General features: G+C 43.4%; 1 protein-coding gene across 2 annotated transcripts; it reads left to right on the forward strand.

Annotated features, from left to right (window-relative positions):
* Nucleotides 1–144: 144 nt before the first annotated feature.
* SIRT1 (sirtuin 1) lies at nt 145–15,460 on the forward strand. Of its 2 annotated transcripts, none has more exons than XM_058841821.1 (9): nt 145–594; nt 2,895–3,011; nt 3,874–4,115; nt 5,298–5,450; nt 6,445–6,592; nt 8,818–8,897; nt 10,954–11,140; nt 11,967–12,524; nt 13,407–15,460. In XM_058841821.1, exons 1-9 carry the CDS (start codon nt 162–164, stop codon nt 13,727–13,729), a joined length of 2,241 nt encoding a protein of 746 aa, XP_058697804.1. In that variant the 5' UTR covers nt 145–161; the 3' UTR covers nt 13,730–15,460. The 2 variants fall into 2 exon arrangements, with proteins under 2 accessions (XP_058697804.1, XP_058697805.1); XM_058841822.1 differs by lacking the exon at nt 145–594 and adding an exon at nt 833–1,141.
* The last annotated feature ends 384 nt before the right edge of the window (nt 15,461–15,844 follow it).

The raw sequence follows: 15,844 nt of genomic DNA on the forward strand, positions 1-15,844 counted from the left end.
TGAGGCGGCACGAGCGCCACGTGACGCCGGCGGCGCCCCCCGGTCACGTGCCCCGGTTTGTTGTTGCCCGGTCACGTGCGGCGGTCACGTGCGGCGGCGCTGCCCGCGGCGGGCGGGGGGGGGCCGGGCGCGAGGGGGGCGGCGGCTGCGGCGGCGCCAAGATGGCGGACGGGGACGCTGCGCCGCTCCGCCCGCGCGGCCCCGCCGGCCCCGGCAGCGACGGCGCCGAGCCCGCGGCCAAGCGCCACCGCCGCGGATCGGGGAGCGCCGCGCCCGCTCCGCGCCCCGAGCGCGCCGCGGGGCCGGCGCCCGCGCCCGCCGCCCTGCCCGCCGAGCCGCCGGGGGAGGCGGCGGCCGCGGCGGCCGATGGCGGCCGGGCGGAGCGGGAGGACGGCGGCCGGGCGGCGGCGGCGCGGAGCGGCGCGGAGAGCGGGGCCGCGCTGCGGGGCCTGCCCCGGGCGGAGCCGCCTCCGCGGCGGGACCAGGGGGAGGGCGCGGAGGCGGCGCCCGGCGAAGACGCGGCGGAGGCGGCCCCGGGCTGCGGGCGGGCGCAGTGTTCGAACGGGGCGGCCGCGGCGCCGGCCCCGCATCCCGGTGAGGACCGACCCCTCCCTCCTCCCCTCCCTCCCTCCTCTCCTCCGCGGGTCCCTCCTCTCCTCCGCGGGTCCCTCCTCTCCTCCGCGGGTCCCTCCTCCCCGCACGGGGCGCGATGTCACCGGGCCGGGCGCTGCGGCCGCGGCTCCGCCACCCGGGGCGGCTCCGAGCCCGCCGTGGCCGGGCCTCCTGCGCCCGGTGCCGCACACGGACAGCGGCTCGGCTCTCAGCCCTGAACACACCCCTTCTGCTGTCCTGCTGGCAATAAGTTATTAAAAATGAAAAATCATAAGCTCGGTTTCCTTTTCATAATCTCTGCCGTGTTAATTGTTTTATTTCTGGTCCTTAGAAACTTGCACATAAGCTCAGGAGCAGCAGTCTTGACCGGTTCTTTAAAGAACTGCAAGTGACAGTCTTGGCTGAGGTTTCAGCGACTGCAGCACAAAACTAAGCTCTAATCTTTCTAAAAAGTTTCTTTCAGATCATATTTGAAGTGTACTGGTGGGCAGCGTCACTGTGAAAGTACCTCACAGTAAAGACAGATCAGGTTTGAGTTGTTTCTTGTTGGAGTTGTTAATTTTGGCTTTTTTTATTTAAAGCACTGCTTTGGAAAGATTTATTGAAATGTGTCAGACGCTGCATTCTGCCAGTAGAGTCTTTACATTTTATCCTGGAATGCAGTTAAACATATTTCATCTTTGTAGTAAAATCCTACAGAAAATTTCTGTCTGTGCAAAAGCAATCCAAAAGGAACGGAGATACAGGATAAACCTGGAACAGCCTCAGTATTTAAAAACTCCATTGGAACAGCTCAGAGCAAAGTTAATGATCTCTCAGCAGTGCCTTAGACGAGGCGTTTTGCTCAGGTCCTGCCGAGCCTCGGGCACGTTTTGCTGTGGCTGGCTCGGTTCTGGGCTGTATTACCCCCTCTGGTCCTGTGAGGAATACACAGGGAGTGTTACAGTTTAAATTGTTACTTTTTCCTGCTTGTATCTGTCAGTGTTTATTAAACCCCGGGTGCTGTGACCTGTGTGTGAGGAGTCTTTCACAATGGAAGCTTTTGGGTCTTGGTACAGAAGCCATAAAGTCAAACTGGCATCTCACAATTACTGATGTGTGTACTAATGCACTTTTTCCTTCTCCAAAATTCTCAGTGTGTTCACTGACTTCATGCATAACAAGATGGAACTGAAATGCTGTAGATTAATAGGAAATAGTAATGTCCATGAGCACCTGTGGCCTCAGAAGAACAAGACAGCAAGAACCAACAACAATATTCTGTCACTGACCTCTTTCTGTTCTAATCAAAAATAAAGTATGCCCACAAGGGAAAGGAGAGCACAACCTCTGAATAAAAATTGATGCTGTTTGGTGTTCCCTATTTGAGAATGAAGTGGAATAACAGCTAAAATAGTGTAGGGGGTTCTTCAGATAGAGACTGAGAACTGCTGTACTGCCTTAGAGAGCACAACTGAAATTTGTTCTTTGTTCACACCTTAGATTGTCAACAAATGAAGCTACAGGTGCTGAGGCTATTTCTAATAAAGCAGATAAAAAAGATTGAGTAGTGTGAGCTCTAATAAGGTGCTCAGGTGGGAATTTCGATTTCTCCTTGAGTGTGAGCTCAGAGACACAAGTGCCTGGTTCTGCCCTGCTTCATTGAGGGTTGAGATGAAGTTAAATTGAGTTACTCTGGCTTAAGGCCACGGGCTGAGCCAGGGTGACTCTGGCACTCTGAGCCAAACCCAGCTGCAGGGGCAGATGGACAGGAGAAATGTAGTGAGGGTGGTTCGAGGGATCACGTTCTGTGTCACTGAAATATCCTAAGTTGTGCATGTGCTCAGCAATACAGCTCAGCTGCAAGGTAATACCCTCACAAAATGCTCTTAAAATGCTCTTAAAACCTGGTCAAAGATCTGTCTGCTATGGTGACATGTTTTCATTTTACCCAGTTTTTTAATGAGCTGAATGCTGTGAGAATTGTAAGGGAAAGACATTTTTAATTACACTTTTAAAACATTTGGATTTTTTTTCCTATGGTGAAATATCTATAATGCCCAACACTTCAGGGAATGAGATTCCACCAAGGTCAGCATCCAGCCCCCTGAAGCCCAGCATTAAGGTAGCAAACCCTGCAGCAAATCTGCCGACAGCTTGAAAACATATCAATAAATGTGAAGAAAAATGGACATTTTCTGTACCTAAGTGACAAAACTGCTGATTTTCGTTTTTGTCATCTGTTTGAAGATATCCTGTGCCCTTGGGCTGGAGTGTAACCCCCTGGTCGTGCTCTCTTGCAGATAACTTCCTCCTCAGCAATGAAATCATAGCCAATGGCTTTCACTCCTGTGACAGTGATGAAGAAGACAGAGCCTCACATGCAAGTTCCAGTGACTGGACCCCAAGACCACGTATAGGTAGAAGCCTGGAGCATGTTCTTAGCTGCTGCTTTGCCTTTGAACAGTCACTTCATCCTCCCCAGTATTCAAATTATTTTTCCTGTTGCAAAAATATTGGCAGTTAGTGCTTCTGAACAGCTTAGAGGTGTTGGCTGTACCCTGTGTTACTTAAGGAGTTTAAAAATGAACCTCTTGAAACTTGCTGTATTGTGATTAAAATTGTCTATTGTCTTCTTTTTTTCTTGAATAGAAATCCTGCCACGATCCCTATTAAAAGCATAAACACAGACTCACTGAATTAAACTAATTTATGGCATATTTCTATAGCCTGCCTACTTGGTATTAATTCTTTAAGGAACAGGAAGATGATCCCTGTTTGATTTTAGGACAGTGAGCCCTCATCTTGAGTTTCTGCACAGATTGATTTAATGGCTTGAGGAGGTCATGTCTGAAATAATTCATGTTAGATGACCAAAAACTCAACAAAAATCCATGGATTGCTGGGCTCTATGTGTCTGTTTAGAATGTGGTTTATAATACCACTGGAAATTATATTTCAGCTTATTCCTGTAAATACCAAATGTTGGGAAAATACAGATGGAGACACATTGTGAAAATCCTGTTGCACTTCTAAAAGAGGTTAAGATTGCTGTGAACTGGGATTTCTACTTGACTTTCTATGAAATATAAAGATAAATAAATAAAATGCCCAGCTCTCACTTCAGATTTTAGACCAAAATACAGGCGGGTTTGATGAAGGGAGCATTAAATTGGATTCATGACATTGTATTAGCAAGCATTAATAAATGGAACAATGAGTGTGATCACCTGCAGTATTTGACTCTGTTTTTAATATCTGTATTTTTTAAAATTTTCTTAGGTCCCTACACTTTTGTGCAGCAGCACCTGATGTTAGGTACAGACCCACGGTCGATTCTGAAGGACCTGCTGCCAGAAACGATCCCCCCTCCTGAACTGGACGACATGACTCTGTGGCAAATCGTGATCAACATCCTCTCAGAGCCACCCAAAAGGAAGAAGAGGAAAGACATTAACACCATTGATGATGCTGTGAAACTTCTGCAGGAGTGCAAGAAGATCATGGTGTTGACTGGAGCTGGGGTAGGTATTGCTGCCATGTGAGAATATGGGGACAGGTTGGTTCAACACTCAGCACAGTGCGCAGGGATGGGAGAAAATCACTCTGCTGGGGGGAAGAGTCCAGGCCACTGCAAGGACTGGAGCTGCCTTTGGAAATTGCACCACCTCTCTTCTCAGAACAAAATATTCTTACACATAGAAACTTGTAAACAGCTGCTTCCATGCAAAATAGTTATGGAATAGGAACACATTACCTGTCCAGAACATTTTCTATCCTTTGTCTTCAGATGGTTTTTTTAAACAATTTTTTTTTAAATCCCAGATGGAGCTTGAGAGACTAGAAGAATAGGATTTGAAAAGAAAAGAGTTGGGGGGCAGAGGAGGCTGATCACAAGGACAGTTTGATCAGATTTCAGCAGCCTGAACGTTACTTTGAGCACGTGCTGCTCTGTGATGGTGACAGAGCTGCTCACTGTTTGACTGAAGAACATTTCTGAGCTGCTGCACATTTGCAGCTCTGTACCTGTGCACCACATCATTCCTTGCTTCTGTTGTTCACACACAGATGGTGTGACACGATTCAGAGCAGATGAGTAATTCCAAGCAGCTTTTAGACAAGCACTGCTACTCCCCATCTTGCTCTTTCCATACACCTGTTTTTCCTCCTCTTCCCATGCTATTTTGGGGTAGTCTGAGACAATGGTTTCAGTCCTTACTGATTACTACAATGCTTTGATAAGCAATGTTGATCAATAAACAACTTTTATCAAAAATGGTTTGTTCTTCAAAAGTAAGACTATTCTCTTACTGTGTTAGCATGTAAAAAAAATTTAAATATCAACCACCATATCCAAGCCTGAGTTGGCAGAGCAGTGAACACTTATTAATTAAATTAAATGCAATAATGCTCTCAATTTTTGTTAACGTCTTACAGAACTTCCAGTGGTAAAAGCAAGTTCTGGTATCCTGTTACTACCTGTGCAGAGTGTACTAAAGGGTTTTTTGTAGACTTGTCAAATTTTGTTTCTGCTGTTTCTCCTGATTGTGAATTGGGAATTGTAATATTGGACCAAAAAAAAAAAAAAAAAAATAAATACAGAGAAGCCAGACTGATTTTGTTCTTAATGTTTCTGAGCACACAGAAATGTGGATTCCCAGAGCAATGCTTTCTAGTCCAATTCAGATTGCACAAATATATTTCAGGTGTCAGTGTCCTGTGGAATACCTGACTTTAGATCCAGAGATGGCATCTACGCACGCCTTGCCGTGGACTTCCCAGACCTTCCAGATCCTCAAGCAATGTTTGATATAGAATACTTCAGAAAGGATCCCAGGCCGTTTTTTAAGTTTGCAAAGGTATGGTTTTCCAACTGTTCTTGTATTGGTCAGTAAAGACAGATGACAATATTGAAATGCATAACTCAGGTAAAAACTAGAAATGCTTTTACATTCTATTTTTTCAGCTTATTTTACTGCTTCTGTTTTAAGTTCATGATATAAACAGCCATTTCAGATGGTTGAAAAGATCTCAGTGATATTAAACTGTTCCAAAAGCAGTGATTATATCTCTTAGACAAGAAGGAATTGTAGAAGCTGTAGACATATGGAGAAACAAACCAAAAAAAAACCCCAATTGCATTTAGTCTTCAATTTCTTTGGGACCAAAGAAAAAATCAAATCCAAGCTGTAAGAATTTCTACAGGACCAGTAAGGACTTGAGAAAATCAATCACCACTGTGCTCATTCTTTTTTCCATTTGCTCACAGTTCATTCTACTGGTCTGTCACGTTACAAAGGCTGGAAAAGAAAACCCAATGCTTTCTTTTTCTGCTTGGCTTTTTCTGAAAGCCTCCCATCCAGATGCTGTTAAATTTTGCTGCTCATTAGTATACTCAGTTCCTTTGGGTTTTAATATTAAAAAAACACCAGCCCCTACAAAAAAAACCCCACCCCAAACCAAAAAACACAACAATGAGCAAAAAAAATCAACTTGAAGCCTGTCTATGCACAGGATTTACCAGAAAAGTCCAAATCAGATTTAGGTGATACTCCTTAATTTTTTACTTTTTCACTCCTTCTCCTTTTCTGTCCATCAGAATAAATGCTTCTGATAACAAATTTTGATTTGTTTTTGATTTCATTTAATTCTCAAAACCAGAAGGAGATCTGAGCATTGCTTTTAAGCAGTGTAAAGAACAGAATCCCAGCTTGCACGGGGCAGTTTGTGCTGCCACGCTGAGAAGTGGAGTAGGATGTCAGAGCAGTGCAGACACCACGGGAGAGGGCTCTGGGATTGCTGGGGACTCTGAGTATCCATTTCCCATGTCTAATGTGCTTCTGAATTCCCTAGGAAATCTACCCAGGACAATTCCAGCCATCTCTCTGTCACAAGTTCATCGCTTTGATGGATAAAGAGGGAAAACTCCTTCGCAACTATACTCAGAACATAGACACACTGGAACAGGTTGCAGGAATCCAAAGGATAATACAGTGTCATGGTTAGTGGCTTTAGTTTCACTTCTTTTCCCTGTGGGAATTTTTACTGGTGCGTGTGACAAGGAGTTTAATTTTCTTTCCTTGAATTCCCGTCTCTTGCTAACAAATATTCTGATTTTTAAATGGTAAAATTTCGTTTTAGACAGCTTACATATTTAAACCAGAAGTGTTTCAAGCAGAAATAACTCCTTTCAGGAACTGAGCTTGATGAAGCATCAGTGAAGACTCACACCCTTTTGGCACAAGCTTAGACTGTAACTTCTAAAATGCATTTGGTGCTTCTTGATCTGTGTGAGAACATAACATGGAAAGCAGTCCTGCCATAGGTCCCTCTCATTCCCATTCCCACAATGGAATGGGAGTCTGGGTGTTATCTGACTCTTTATTTAGGTTATATTCCACTGAAATCTTAAAATATCCTGACACTTCAGTGACTCCACCTCATGTATAAAACATTGAGGATTAATCACCAGTTCAGTTGAACTGAAGATCATCTTGTTATACCTCCAGTGGCATACACATTCTGTAATTACGAGGACTAATTAAGTGGAATTGCTTTAATTGCTTGATATGCTTTCCATTTCCAAGGACTTGCATATGTCAAGCTGAAAGTCCGAGGATTAATTTTCAAGAAAAGTATGCAGAAAATTACTTCTTAAATGCATGTTTGGATCATTTAGTAAACTTCAGACAAATAAATCATCTAAAAGCAGCCCTGGCATGTTTGTGAGGCCCATCCATCTAATTGCACCTTTGCCAGGGGCCGAGCTCACGTGGTTTCCATACCTGCAGAGCTCAGCTCAGTGCCAGGTCCGTGGGTTTTGGTTCCCCAGGGCTCTGAATGGGGCCCAAGCAGCAGCACACAGCAGCATCCCCAGCCCCAGGGCTGCTTTGTGCCTGTGCTTTGTGTGTCACACATTTTCTTTTGGTTGCTGTTCCAGCTCAGGCATTTATCACAAACCTCTTACCTGGCTGGGTTTTTGTACGTCGCTGCTGGGCTCGAGCTCCCCATGGGATCATTTTTAGTGTATGTCCTCTATAAGGTGATTCTGAATGAAACAGATGATTTAAAAACATGTGCAGTTGGAGATTTTCAGGCCTTTGAAATTAGCAAAGGTGGTTTTGAGCACATCAAGCTTCATCTGACCTGCAGCTGCTGCTCTTTCCCAAATGGTCATTGGCTAATGGTGGTGTCTGAGGAGAAACCAAAACTCCTTTGGGGGTTCACACCACTGCATTTATTCTTCTTTTTCCTCTGGTTGGGGAATGGCAAGTTCATCATGAGCAGTTAACAAAGAGCCTTGCAGTGATTTGGGGAGTTCTTACATGAACCTTCAGACCCATGTGTCACTGCAGACCTACAGTTCCTGCTATGAAAACTGTGCTGTCTGAGATGTGTTCTGCTGGATTTGAAATGGCTCTTGCCCTCAGCCAGTGCAGCTGGAATTAGATTGTATTCCTTGCTGGAATTGCTGAAGCTGAGTGAGCAGAGACTGTGGTCTGCTGGCTGGGAATGGCTCATGCATGGGCACCAAACTTGTGATGGTGAAAAATAATTCACCTAACAGAGGTGCAGGAAGGTAGCAGCAGAGTTGGGTTAGCTGAATTGTTACTATCAGCTAATTGGGATGAACAAATAATTGTCATACCTCCCACAGGCCTTGAATCCCTCATGCTGGGGGAGCTGCAGTGCTGAGCAAGGTTTCAGAAGCTGTGCAGTGATCAGCAGACCTCAGCTGCCAGTTGCTCATAAATGATCTGCTCCAGGATTTTCTGTGCTTTCACTCTCTTTGTCTTACCCAGATACAATGCCCTGAAAGCGTATTGTCTTTACAAACGCGTTTTCTTGGTTATTCTGTGCTCCAGTTTGTGGAGTTGCTGTGGGTTGCTGTTTGCAGCACCTCTGTTGTGTCATGAGAAGGACAATTTCTGTTCTCTGCTCCTTGTCTGTGCTTGCACAGGTCAGGGGAACGAGAGGACACAGAATCATTTGTGTTAACCTGCATGTGGTATGTGGCTACTCCTCAGACAAGATTTCTGCTGACACCTAGAAGAACAACAACTTCTAATATTACAAGGATCTCATCTTAATTTTACATTACCTTTTTTAATGCCTGATTTCTGTAGCACTGCAACACAACAGCCTTTTTGTCAAAACAGTTTGGGTGTAAGACCAAATCTGAATGACTGAAAATCCTGATGCCACCATACGGGTTTTTCCCCTCAGGTTCCTTTGCAACAGCTTCCTGCCTGATCTGTAAATACAAAGTTGATTGTGAAGTTGTTCGAGGAGATATTTTCAATCAGGTAAAAAATCTACTTTAACTCACTGCAGCTTTTTAATAAGTAATTATCACAAAAAACCCCAAACCAAACCCTGAACCACCACACTGAGCTTGCTTACAAGATCTGCTTTTAAAAGCCTCCATCTCTCTGCATGTATTTCATGAAAGTGCCTCTCTGTATTTCAGCATTTCCTCTGGTATTTAAAGGTATACTCAAATACTCTACTGCAAAAATTGGCAAAAGTCAGAACAAAACCTTAAGAGTCCATTTTTAATGGTTCCTCTGATAAAAAGTAGAGGTTAAATGGCAAGTAGAAAGTTGGATTTATACCTGGTTTGTGTAAATCTGAATTTAGAGTCACGCTGAGAAAGTGTCCTTAGCCTTTTATAACACTGGCTGCTCTTTGAGCATGTACCTGTATTAAAAACGTGTTTCAAACAGCAGCTGATACATGGAGAAATTGCCAAGCACAGAGCAGGATCTAAGCAAGGATCAATCCTAGGACTCCTCAACTCCTCCATGTTCCAAACTCCCCATGTCTGGGTGCCAAGTGACCCAGGACCGAGGCAGGAGTTGGTTCTGCTGTTGGAGCAGATGAACCTTTGACTTGCAGACACCCTCTCTGCCTTTCTTCCCCTTCTTCTGAAGGAACAGACGTGGTGATTCTCTGAGCAGAAAGATATTGCTTTTGCAATGGAAGGGGACTCTTTCTGCAGGCTCCTTGGTTGTTTTGATAAGTGCCTCAGAGTCCACAGCTGCAGCTTTAGATGAGAAACATGGAAGGGATGTAAATCCTTCAGGCATTACATTTGAAATGGAATTCAGTGAAAGCCTTTCAGAAGAGATGTTTGAGTTAAAGCTTTAAGAAATGCCAATCTCATAAGCCTGAAGCCTTGTAACACAGAAATACTGAATGTGAAATTTGGTTTACTTTGCTAATAAGAATATTATTTTTAAGAACATCTGCAGATATTTTTTGCTCTTTTACCTCCAGAACCAGCTGGCTGGAGTTAGATTTTCTTGCTAATACATAAAGATCTGAGGAAAAAGTTCATGACTCATTCTAGCTATCTGCTCCTTTTTGGGGAATCCTTTAGTTGGTTTCCCTTGACTGTGGGATTACTGGGTGCTCTCTTGCTCAGATGCAGGGTGAAGATCTATATTATTTTTTTTCTACAGCTGCTCTCTGTATAGTAGGGACTTGTTATGCATTTAAATATCAGTTTTCAGGTACTTTTCTATTGCAATAGGTAATGTACATATCCTTATACCTTTATAGTCTAATTTGTAGCTTGTTTTGGCTTCTGTATGATTGCAGCTCCTTGGAATTATTGTGAAGTGTTACATTTTAACACTACAGCCGAAAAGACTTGAACTATTAGAAGGAAACTGCTCAGTGTTGTCTGTAGATCTATCACTCACCTTCTTGCTTTTCTTCTCTCTTAAAAAGTCTTTAGATAGGAAAGAGATGAGAAACCTCCCTGGCTGAGGAGAAAAGGCAATCTACTTCTCCACAAACCTCACTAGAGTCCCCTTTTGTTAGTGAAGCAGGATTTTCCTCTATTTCTGGAGGAATTAGAAAGGTTTAGAATGGAGACCAAGCAAGTTGTGCCCTCTGTTCTTGTTCTGTATGCTCTTAGGCAGCTGCCTGCCCCAGTGCCCTGCAGCTTTGTGTAACACATGTAACCTTTTGGAGGAGAGGAGAAGCTCCAGGTAAAGCTCTACAAAAGGCTCTTGGACTAGGACAGTGTTTCTATCACATCCTCAACTGGAACCTGACAGCGAAATCTAAGTTTTTGTTCTGATTAAACCAAGAAATATCCATTCCTAAATGGATTTTTTGGATCCTCCAAATGGGAGGTGTGCTCAGTTGGTGTTGAGCACGACTTGTAGCCTTTGGCTTGTGGTAGAGACCTGCCTGTAGCTTTATTTCCCTGAGCAGGTGCTGCAGGCAGGATTACATCCCCAGAACAATGAAATGAGGAAATATCACTGCAACTTCCCCGTGTGTGCCAAAATCAGTGCCTGTGAGTTTTTCAGAGCCCTGCAGAGCAGTAAGAGTGGGTGTTGTGTGCAGGTGGTGCCCCGCTGTCCCCGCTGTCCCCCCGAGGAGCCGCTGGCCATCATGAAGCCGGACATTGTGTTCTTTGGGGAGAACCTGCCCGAGCAGTTCCACCGTGCCATGAAGTACGACAAAAATGAAGTGGATCTCCTCATTGTCATTGGGTCTTCACTCAAAGTAAGACCAGTAGCATTGATCCCAAGTAAGTGACCAGTGTCTCTGGGAATACTTTAAAAAATTTGGATCACAAGTGGAATTCTCGGTTAAGAAAGTCCAAGCTCTTAGAAACACCTTTGGCTCAATTCAGTGAGCATCACCTTTTGTAAGATGAAAGCTGCTTGCCTACGTAAAGCTGAAATGCAAAATTGAGGAAGTAACAAATTCTAAGTGCTTTTTCTACACTCCAGGTAGAGCTCCAGGTAATTAAATGATTATTTTAAAAACCACTCTCTTAAACCTGAATGACTTTGTTCTGAGATTCATTTCTCTCCCTGCTTGTGATATCCTTTAGAAAGGCTTGGAGGTTTTAGAAAGGAAGCATCTCAAAAGCAGTGTGTTCCTCATGTGCACTTAAGTACATAAAATAAATGCACAAAATCAATGCAAGAGATTAATTATCAGTATTAATTTTAATCTTTTTAATACTGCTGTGTTTTTAATATTACTGTATAACAGTTAATATTTATTTAATTTAATTTAATTTTTTATTTATTTAATATTACTGTAGCCAGTATTTCTGTGCACGTGTTCCTCAGTGATGCTTTAGACTGCAAAAAATGGGAGGGGGGAGAAAAACCCATCTAAGCAGGCTACAGTAGGCACAGCACCTCAAACCTTTGTTGTTAAATTTGGGACTGGCTTGCCTTCTTCCTTACCTGGCTGGTTTTGTCTTGTTGCAAGTGAAGAGAAGCCTGAGCTTTCTCAGTAAAAAATTTTGCTGGAAGTAAATCCCACGTGACTACCTTTGCTCTTTTTATCTATATATATTTTTTTATCTATATACACCTTTTGCTCTTTTCCATCTCTAGGTTCCATCCCCCATGAAGTGCCTCAGATCTTAATTAATAGGGAACCTTTGCCTCATCTACACTTTGACGTGGAGCTTCTCGGAGACTGTGATGTAATTATTAATGAATTATGCCAGAGGTTAGGTAGCGAATACACAAAACTTTGCTACAACTCCGTAAAACTTTCGGAAATCACGGAAAAGCCTCCGCGGCCGCACAAGGAGCTGGAAGCGCTCTCGGCTGAGCTCCCACCAACCCCTCTGAACATTTCAGAAGGCTCCAGTTCACCAGAAAGGATGAGCCCCCCTGAGAGCGCGGCCGTGTCCCAACACCCACCCGAATGTAAGGTAGAAAACTGTGAGCCTGCCTCAGAAACTAAAGGGACCTGCTCGGAGGAGACGCTTCAGGACACGCAGGCGGTGTCAGAAAACCCTGAAAATCCTGCTAGTGAGCTAATGAACTCTGAAACAATGAAGGAAAATGGATCTAATGATGGAGAAAATAAAGAAAAGAGTGAAATATTGAGGAAGTGTTGGGTAAACAGATCTGCAAAAGAACAGATTAGCAAAAGGCTGGATGGTAAGTGTTAATGCTGTTCAGTTTTCGCCTCCTTTTGGCTGATATGTTTATGCTAGACTTATTTTAAAGTGATAAATGAGCTACTCTTGAGGCAATCAGTGGGTTTTGGTGGCTATTTTTGTTCAGACCAGTGTCTACATAACTCTCATTGAACCATTTATTTATTTTGGAGAAGCCTGTAGGAAATATTTTTTGTATTTCATAATAGGTTTTTAAATCACTGATTACATCCTCACCTAAAAGATCAAAGTTTAGGAGGCTGAAGGTAGGTATCAAAAAATAAATCCCTTTGTAACATTCTTAAATGCATTTTCAGAAAAGTTAGTTTGATCTTGAGGTGTTTGGAAGTTGGTCACAGTAGAGCACGATTTGATGTTGCAGTAGAGGGGGAAGACAAAGTGATGACAGCACTTAAGAACCTCACAGCTGGAGGGAGGCACAAGTTTAGACTTTCCAAGGAAACCCTCCAGTGTGCAGTCTTGTAACTGATGTGAGGAGTCAGGAATTCAAGTGCCATTTTCCAAAGGAAAGGCTGGTTTAGACTTTGTCTGATGCTCCATGCGGGAGCCCCCACTCTGTCACAGGTAGAGCAGGTCCAGCTGGGAATGTGTTGCCATGAAAAAAGCTGCTGAACCATCAGCATAAATTCTCTTTGGTGTCAGAGGGAGGGGGAGGAGGAACACTGACCTTTCCAGTGAAGCATTTCCTTTGTCCTTCATAATAAATACACAAACATGGACATAAATGCATTTTCATGTCAGTTAGGAGTCACTGCTGAAACCAGACCTACGCAGGCAGGCGCCTTCTAACCCCAGCTCTGCCAGATCTTGCATCCAAGTCATTTACTTCAGCATGTCATTGACTGTTCAATTTCTGTTGCAGGTACTCAGTATCTGTTTTTGCCACCCAATCGCTATATCTTCCACGGTGCTGAGGTTTACTCGGATTCTGAAGACGATATCATATCTTCCAGCTCTTGTGGCAGCAGCAGTGAGAGCGGCTCGTGCCGCAGTCAGAGCTTAGATGTGGAGGACGAGAGTGAGATGGAGGAGTTTTACAATGGCATAGAGGATGAGGATGCTCCCGAGAGGGAAGAGGAGCCCGGATTTGGGGAGGATGGAGCAGAACAGGAGGAATTGGCAGCTGAGGAATCAGCTGAGACAAACGAAGCTGCAGGGACGGAACATCCGAGCAACGCGCTGTAAAGTGATCGCCGACTGCTTACAGGAACTTCCCACCAGCATTAGGAGCTTTGGCATGTCAGAATGAATGTTTATGTCTGAATTTAGAGCAACAAAACCATACGGACGTAGTTTATAAATAACTAAAACAGATTTTCATGCTTAGTTTTTTACCTTTTTCAATAAAAATCTATTACTGCGCACTCAACACTAACTCATCTTTTTTTTTTTCTTTTTTTTTTTCAAGGTACTAGGATTATCTAAACAACTGTCACTGTGTTCACTTTTAAGTTCATCTGATCAGGCATCTGTGTATATAATACATATTTTTGCTTAATAAATTTCAGCTTATATTATTTTTAAACCGTTTTGAGAAAGCCATTGGAATGTTGAACTAATATAAAGGGAACAGCTAATTTAGACCAAAGAATGGTATTTTCACACCTCTTGCTTTGTAACACTTTGGTTGATTTAAAATCTTCTTAGGCTTCTGCTAAACCTTTCATTCATGCCTAGTCTGTCATTAAACACTGGCATTTTCTAAGACCTACTGTGGCAGCTAATTTTCTTTGCTTTAAACAGTTCCTTTGTACGTTTGAGACATACTTAACTGCGAGCAGATAGCGAGATGGAAACAGACAGCAGCACTTGTGAGGAATCCAATGGTTTTGAGGTTGATCAAGGAGTGCTGTGAAAATGCTTGGGTTGCTGTGTATGACTTCCTGTGGACGTGAAGCGTTCTTGACGTTGGCTCCTTAGCAATTAGGATTTTAAACAGAAAGGATCCCCCCAGTAAAGAGTCTGTCACGCTCTATCCAGCGGTCACATCTAGAGCAGCTTGCTTCATAAATAGCATTTGAGGAATTGCCAAGGCTCCAGTGTGGAAGCAGGGTTCAGAAGAGCGCGTGAGAAGGCGCAGAAATGAAGCTCTTCCTCTGTGCTCACGGATGCACCGAGCCCAGGAGAGACTGACTCCGGTGGTGGGAGCCTCCTGACGCTGCCAGGGAGCCCCGTGGGATTTAGGAGCTGCTGGCCTGACCTCCTGCTCCATCCAGCTGGGAATTCTCCTCCCAGCTGCCAGCTCCACCTCGGACACGAAAAGCGGAGCGGCTCCTCCCGCGCTGCGGTCTCAAGTGCTAGGCTGCCTTAAAACTGGATGTTGCAAATGTTCAAGTGCAGATTGTTTCCAAGCCTTTAGAACTATTTTGTACAATTGCACAGTGCAGTAGTCAGTGAAACGGCATTTTTCTATAAACCACTTTTTCAACATTGGCCCAAATGAACTCTACGATGTAGATTATTCATATACTTTGCTTTAATATTTATTACATTTTGGAAGATGTATAGTAGCTGTTCTTTGAACATAATCCAACAGTTAATAAATATTTAAGAACAGCCTCCTGTATTCATCGGGAAATGTCGGCATGTTGTCTCATTGTCCAAATTTAATACAGCTCTTATTTGGCTACATTAAAGAATGCAATATGTTTAGTTTTCACTTGCATGTCACAATGTATTAGTTTGTGCTATAGGAGATATTTTAAATTGAAATACTTTGTTTTAAATTATTTTTACAGTGAGGATTGTTTTCTGCTCTTTTATATTGTATATAGTGTCTTTTATGTAATCTACTGGCATATGTTTTGTAGAAGACTGTTTAAAATGACTGGCTATCTTCCTGCAACTTTTGAAATACAAAACCAGTGTTTTATACTCGTACACTCTGTTCTAAAGTCTATTAAAATTGTCATTTGATTTCTGGTTTCTGTTAATTTCCAGCTCTACTTTAAAAACTTACCACAAAGAAACTTACTAGAAAGCCAGGGTGTACTCTGGCTCGTGGCATATTGTTAAATATATACATAAAATATTATATATATAAAGAAATATATGCTCTGGCATATTATTTGAACAGAAGAGGAATCCCAAACTATCTCCTACTCCTCCCTTTCACACACTGCCCTTTTCCCCACTTCCAAGAGTATTTAACACAATGATGAGGCAAATGCTGGGCATGAGGAAACATTTGCTATCACAGCTTTTTGTCATTCCAAAGTACTCAGCACCTTGCATGAAATTTGTCAGGAAGCACGGCAGAGCATGTCCAGGTCCAGCTGTAATTTGTACAATCTGAAAAAA

The sequence above is a fragment of the Poecile atricapillus genome, chromosome 6 (genome assembly GCF_030490865.1).
Source record: "Poecile atricapillus isolate bPoeAtr1 chromosome 6, bPoeAtr1.hap1, whole genome shotgun sequence".
Classification (NCBI taxonomy): Eukaryota; Metazoa; Chordata; class Aves; order Passeriformes; family Paridae; genus Poecile; species Poecile atricapillus.

Bases quoted from the DNA above. Each gene is read 5' to 3' on its own strand.
- SIRT1 (XM_058841821.1), top strand. From the start codon at position 162: ATGGCGGACGGGGACGCTGCGCCGCTCCGCCCGCGCGGCCCCGCCGGC. The intron at 4,116-5,297 runs GTAGGTATTGCT...AATATATTTCAG, and splicing joins TGGTGTTGACTGGAGCTGGG to GTGTCAGTGTCCTGTGGAAT. The intron at 8,898-10,953 runs GTAAAAAATCTA...TGTTGTGTGCAG, and splicing joins GAGGAGATATTTTCAATCAG to GTGGTGCCCCGCTGTCCCCG.